Below are 7,224 nucleotides of genomic sequence, written 5' to 3'. Positions count from 1 at the left end.
ACCTTAGCCTTACTCTGTCACATGGAGTCACCATGAAGCAAAATGAACCCAATACACACATGAACAAGTAATTTGAGACACAGGCTAAAGAAACAAGAGCAGATGAAATAGAAGTGTGGACAGGGATGGATAGGCGTTATGGGCTGATATGGGTTACTTTGTCTCCTCTTAAAAAGATAGTCAGCTGTTAAGTCCCAGTACCAGAGTATGTGGCTGAATTTGGAAATAATGCATTTAAAGATGAGATTAAATCTTTAAATGAGGTTTTACTGGAATATGATGGACCTAAATCCAACCTGACTTGTTACTATAACCAGACACACCCAGAGATCCAAGACACAGAAAAAAGAGACACGCACCCAAAAAGGGGGCATGTGAGGACAGAGGCAGGGGTAACAGCCATGGGGTGACAAAACCAAGAAGACTGAGCATTGCCAACGACCGTCCAAGCTAGAGGCATGGAACGGGTTCTGCTTCAGAAACCTCAAATTGAATCACCTTTGCCAACTCCCTGAATTCAAATCTCTGGTCTCCAGGTGGGCAGAGAATAAATTTCTGTGATTTTAAGCTATAGCAACACTTGAAAATTAAGAAAAGTAAAAAAAAGGTAATAATGGAGAGAAATTTAAGATTCTTCCTATCTAGTAAATAAAGCTGAAAGCTTAGGTTCAAGAGTCCCAAGTTTTATATGACGCTCATAATAATAACCACTCTGGATAAACATGAATTGAAAATTATCACATTTGTTTGAAGTTTTATTCTTAACAGAGCACTAATATTACAGGAATTGCATACTGATGCAAGCAACAAAATATACATATGACCATTTAATATCTTATTCATTCCAACAAATATAAAGAGCACAAATTTATTCACATAACAAGGAAAAGCAGACCTCATCTACTAGATCAAAATGTGTCAGTAACAATTTGAAGTCCAACATTATGTAGTAGGTGGTAACAGCATCCAGACAAAGGTGGGAAATGGAGACAATGTAACATTCTCTTTCTTTATATCCTAGCCTTGGAAATGTATTAATGTGAAGCAAAGATGGTGATATTGGTGAGACTAGTACCAGCTTTCACAAAAGGTTCACCCTACATGTTTAACAACTGTTCAATTATTTGAGTTCTAAATTCAGATTAGGCACTAAGCTAAAGAAGGTTTTTCTCTGTGAGTCTGGAAATGAATGAAGACAATTATTACCCACACACATATATTTTTACTTATAGGTATTCTCCACCTCAGCTGTACATTCTGCATTTAGAAAGAAAAAATTCATTTAAAGAGAATATGTATAGTATAGTACCTATCGAACCCCATCAGGAAAATTCTAAGCTTTTGGGATGCCCTCACAGCCAATGATAAATCCGCATACTCTGCTCCTGGAAATATTATCATCAAAACTTAGGGTTTGAGTTTTGGCTTTTGGGTGTGTAGTATTTTTTAAACTCAGAAGATATTGTTATTTTAATTTCCCCAGAATAATCTAATAGTATCTGAAGTTACTTGGATAATAGTATACACCATCAAAATGGAAGTATTTTTATTTTGATGGCTGAATTGCAGATTTAACAGCAGAACTTAAGGCATGCCACATGGGAAACTTGTGGAAAAGTACCTGTACTGTTTGTTTCTAGAAGTCTGAGCGCGTATACTTCCACTCTGAATACCCGTGTTAGAAGTTTTTGTTGGATGTTCTATTCTAATCTTCATTATATAATAATTTGCCAAACCATATTGCAATATACATAGTAACAAAAATAATATTCTTAAGTCAGATACGTATGCTATTTTGCTCACTCCTCCGTTTTCCTTGAAAGAAATGCCTAAAACTATGTAAAATATATTCTGTTATTCATTTTTTCAGCTTTTATATCTATTTCTTGGGATTAGTAGAATTTTAAGAAGAATGTAGTTGCCCCAAATCGATGCTCAGATAACTTGATATCTCTTCCAGGACCTACAGAATAGCTACCCTATAACTCCATAATCCTTCATACTCGGGCAGTCCCACGCATGGCAATGCCAAATCTGACAATGTGCAGACACACAGGGCCATGGTGAAATCACGGCAATACAACAACAATTTTTGCCAACTGATCAGCAGCTTCAAGAAGAGGCCTAGCGCCACTAAAAGAGGCTTCGTTCACCATGTCTCTCCCGAGATGCTACACAATGAAATGTTCACACTATCATCCTACTGAGTGTAATGTGAGAGGCTGGAGCTTTGCTGCCTTGTCCTCACTTAACAACACGCCAACATTCTCAACGAAGTGACAAATTATCTTCTGAGTTATCTAAATGGTCTACTGAAATTTAAGGACTCATTGCAATCACAAATTGCAATGACTTTTTCAAAAAAGCAAATACCAAGCTCCCTGCCCTTGAGCCGTTTCCAATTCATACCCTGGGCACATATATTCACACACACACACACACACACACACACACACACACACGAAGAGTTCAAAAGGTCATGGGAAATGGAGTAAAAAACAGACTTGTTTCCACAACTTTTTGAAGCCCCCTTGTGTGTCTGTGCCTATCCCACAATAACTAATATGCACATGTACCTAGAAGTGCCAGTTTAAATTAAAAATACACAAAAAGTGTATAATGTTCCATATTCATCTCTACTAAGAAACCCTTGTCTGCAATTAAATTTGGCAAGTATTTTTTCAAGTTTCAAAAATGTGCTTTGCATAAGAAAACAGCCTACACTTGTGCTCTTAAATTGAGAATATCTTGTGTCTGTGGGAGTATGCATGCTGCCCCTCTTTAAATTCACAAATAAAGTTGTTGTCTTTAGGTTCAATGAGGTTATTTCCTCAATTGCTTGCATTGTATCCTGTGAATTTACCAAAATTAACAAATAATCAACAACTACCATTGCAAATTGCCTGTCATGAGCAGGGACTTAAGAATAGTCATTTTCAGCTCACCGAACTGCACAGATGTTCTGGAGAGTCTGGAATCAGTCTCACAGAAAGATCCATTGAAATATGGACCCAATGTATCCAACACAAAGAATGTTGCAAACATGCATTTCCCTGTTATGATGTCCAACCAGCCATTACACTGCTAATGAACCCAGCATCTTTAGACTGTTTGGAAGACTCTCTGTATTGAACTTTACAAACAAGTGGGGAAAAGTGCATTATTAAGGAAATTTTTGAAGAGTTGTATTTGTTTTTGTTTTGTTTTTAATCACCTGGAAACCTGATTAAACTTATTTTCCCAGATGCTTGACTAGCCATCAATCCTGCTCTTGATGCTGGTCACACCAACTTTAGAAGCTGTCATCCTATAGATCTAACGAAGCCACTAACAGCAGTTTCGTGTGTGTGCGTGTGTGTGTGTGTGTGTGTGTGTATAGAACAGAGAGAAGCACACTAGCTGCAGATAATCACTGCGTGTTACATATAGTGTTCCTTTTGTTCTCTGACACAGAAGTAGTAACTCAAAGCAAAACACCCATTGTCATTATTCTCTGCACCAGCCACTTGGATTTGAGTTTCAGTTCTGATTGTTTACAGTGTCCGATGTAGATGACAGGGTTTTAGGAGCCACTATAAGGCAAGTTGTGTGCTGAGATAAAACATACATTTCTCTAGAAATTATTTAATGAGCATCAGTGCAATAGATTTTTTTTCAGAAGAAACTGGGATTAATTGAAAACCATATACTATGACTTATAAAAATGCAAATACCCATATATGCGGCTTTGTTGTTGGTGCGGGCTGCTGTCACCTCTGCAGCAGCCCCTGGGCTAGAAGAGAACTGCCTCAGAGGGCTTTCAAGGGTATGGCCTTCGGGAAGCACATTTCCAGAATTGGTCATAGAAGAATCCCTGATCTTTGAGCGTGTAGTTGAGTCTTTAATCATTTGTACCACACAGGAACACCCCTCCCCACCCAACAATTTCTCCATAGAATAAATGCAGGCAGTCATAATGGCCAAATGCAACAAAGGCGAGTTATTTCTAATGCAGAGGCAGCTTGCAACATTAAACCCCAATTAATTATGCGATGTGACCATGTGTATCGACTGAAGCTACACAATGAGGGGTAGAGGAGAGCAGATATAAAAAGGTGTTTGATCTGTAAGGAGCAACTGCAAAGCAATCACCCCCAAGGAGTCACTGTACAGGTGACATTAACACGTACTCTGGAAAATACACTGATTAATTACTATTGGCTTAAAGTACAGATGAGTTCACAAATCAACAGGAAAACTCATTTGGTTCTAATTTGAGTACCACGGCATGAGACTGTGTTTATGTCCAGTTAACACAAAGCAAATGGAAATGTGAAATAATCCAGTTAACATTAACAAAATGTAACAATGAATCTGGTAACACTGCCTCCAACCCACATTCTGATGTCTAAAATTTCCAGTTAGGCTATATACAAAAGGGTATCAAAAAGTTTGTGAAAGATGAAATTAAAATAGATTTTTCCCATGAGCTATTTGAAGTTCAATTGCAAAGGTATCTAATTTACTGAAACATCACTGATATTTTTTCTTAATTTCATCCTAGACATGAAATAGATCCCTGTCTTATTAAACTAGAGGCCTACTGATTTATTTTCTATGAAAGTGGTGACTCAGAAATAGCAGCAATCTTTAAGGAATTTTTAATGGAGCTGAGCTCCCAGATATGTACGCTGATGACGTGCACACCACAACAGCGTCTGGCAATCTTGTAGAGATTCTTAAGGACAGCCTTTCGCAGAAGAATATATACCCAAGGGTCTAGAATTTGATTCCACGTTGCCATTCGGAGAGCAAAAAGTATTGTTTCACAGGTCTCCAGGGAATGATTTCCATTTATTCCAATGTTGGCCATTGTCACCTGGAAAAGAAACAAAATTAGAAAATTCTGTCATCCAGACAAGTTTCAAGTCCCATCATTTTGGGAGAGTGCAATTTGCCACTTCACAGTGACCAATTCAGTGGCATTTAGAATGTCCATAATGATGTACAATCACCAGCTCTATTGAGAGGACTGTAGCTTATTGAGTTAACTACTAAACCCATAGTATTCATGTGACTCTCCATTGCAAAACACTGGCAAAGAAAACAAATGAATGTTTAAACACTGATAAATACATTTAAACCTCTTGAATTCAAAACAATATCGTAACAAGTGATAGCTTCTATCATAGGTCTTGGTGATAGTGATAGTTAGTTATGCATTGAACTGTTAACTGTAAGGTCAGTTGTTCAAACCCACTAGTCACCCCACAGGAGAAAGGTGAGGTAACCTTAGTCAAAATTGACTCACTGGCCATGAGTTTGGGTTTTTCATTTTGTTTTTTTGAGGGGGGAGGGATTTTTTAAGGGGAGGATTGTTTATTTGTTTGTATGCTCTTGTAAATATTTAAAGTCTTGTAAACCCAAAGATGTAGTTCTACTCTATTCTATAGGGTAACTGTAAGTCAGAATTGATGTGATGACAAGTGAGTACAGTTAAGTCTAATGTTAATAAACAGAATGATTCAAAGGAAGACAAAAACTAATACAACTAACTGGTCTTCTCCAATGTTTGGGAACACTAAATTCAAAGTCAGTGCATATGTGTGTATTTCAATAAAATAAAATTAAAAGAATATTTAATTAAACATTTATAAACTCTAAATTAATGTAGAGCACATTATATATTAATTTGCAAATAGTACCCAACATGGTTTTGAAAGATTGCTTTTTAGCATTATCTGCTAGCCAAATACAATGAATCAAATGCCTTGGTTTTCATATGTTTCCAAGTTAGTCTTAACCTGCCTAATACTCCAAATGTGTTAACCTCCCAGGCAGTCTAATTATGTCAGTAATTTTGTACCCAAAGCGACACATTGTTTTGCATAAAATTTGTTGTTTTATATTGTAGGCCTATCATTCTTAAGAAATTGCTCATTTTAATCTCTCTAGTAGACATTCCAGATATGATAAACTTTAAAACCCAATTGTGCAAGTAATTCTAAGTCACTGTCATTTATCTGGTCTAAGGGCCTTCTCTGCAGTGTAATCCAGAGTGTGGCTCAGGGTAACCGCTTCTGAGAGTGAACAGTTGCCCTGAGCCACACTCGCGATTACCGCCGGGGAGGTTAACAGAACTATAGTGCTTTGAAAGCGTCTCTTAGCTTTCACTTATATGACTCCCTTAACTCTGAGCACTCATTTCTTCCCCCTTTACCTTCCAAAATCATTACAACTTTGCAACAAGTTTACTGGGATTCCACATCACATAAAACAATCTGCAGATGGATCAAGCAGTTTAAGGAGGATTGGGAAGACACCAAGATGAGCCAGGAGCGGTAGAGGTATAGTGGGTTAAAATTTAGGCTGCTAATCACAGGCCAGTAGTTCGAACCCACCAGCTGCTCCAAGGGACTAAGATGAGACTTTCTACTCCCGTAAAGATCTGTAGCCTCAGACACCCACAGGAGTAATCCTGCTCTGTGCTACAGTGTCCCTGTGTGTTAGAATCAGCTCTTTGTCAGTGAGTGATGAGCTGAGCCACCAGAAAGAAAATCATAAACCTTGACAAGTGAAAAAAGAGTGACTGAAACCTAGAAACTGGTCGAAGGAGATCACAGAATTGCCTATGATATGATAGCTAGCTACTGAAGGCGGGAACGCATACTCCAACAATTTCAATTTTAAGGGAACCCTTGGTCTCAGTTTGATGTGTACCAAAAGTACTGCACGAAGGCCAGTTAGCTCAAAAGGCTCATCCTTTCCTCAGCCTTTCCAGCAAGGAGGAGATTAGTGAAGACGATATCTGAATCAATCATAAGCAGAGATTAGCCTTAGACTTACCAATGCAATCTAGGGAGCAAGGGCCAATCCAAACAGTGGCGTCTGAGGGATCAACGTGCTGGGCCAGTTAAATGCACTCATCTCAGAAGCTGCTAGTGACTATTTTTAAGGATGTCTAAGGAATAGCCTCGATGGATTGTTTAAAGGGTGAAGAAATGCTCATGGAGTATATTAGGAAATTTCAAGAAAATTTAAAACTACATTGGTGAAAAAAAAAGTCAGGAAAATTGTGCAGAGGAAGTTTCCCCGTCACAACACTGCACCTGCTCAACCTTCAAGGGCACAAGGACAGCTGTAGGAGAAGCACTTCATCTCGACTCCGGTGCCGATCTTCCCTTTAAGGCTTACTCCAGTGCCCCACACTCAATAACCTTTAAGACAATGCAAGTTGGTTTCACC

General features: G+C 38.3%; 1 protein-coding gene across 1 annotated transcript in view; it reads right to left on the bottom strand.

Annotated features, from left to right (window-relative positions):
* Nucleotides 1-763: 763 nt before the first annotated feature.
* PTGFR (prostaglandin F receptor) overlaps nucleotides 764-7,224 on the bottom strand; it is a 43,950-nt gene continuing 37,489 nt past the window's right edge. Inside the window, exon 3 of the mRNA XM_075557554.1 lies at nucleotides 764-4,858. Coding sequence (XP_075413669.1) covers nucleotides 4,595-4,858 — 264 coding nt within the window. The 3' untranslated portion in view covers nucleotides 764-4,594. The remainder of the gene's footprint in view (nucleotides 4,859-7,224) is intronic.

Source organism: Tenrec ecaudatus, chromosome 1 (genome assembly GCF_050624435.1).
Source record: "Tenrec ecaudatus isolate mTenEca1 chromosome 1, mTenEca1.hap1, whole genome shotgun sequence".
Taxonomy (NCBI): domain Eukaryota; kingdom Metazoa; phylum Chordata; class Mammalia; order Afrosoricida; family Tenrecidae; genus Tenrec; species Tenrec ecaudatus.
The sequence above is the reverse complement of the archived record's forward strand: the minus strand, read 5'-3'. Positions and strand labels throughout refer to the sequence as shown.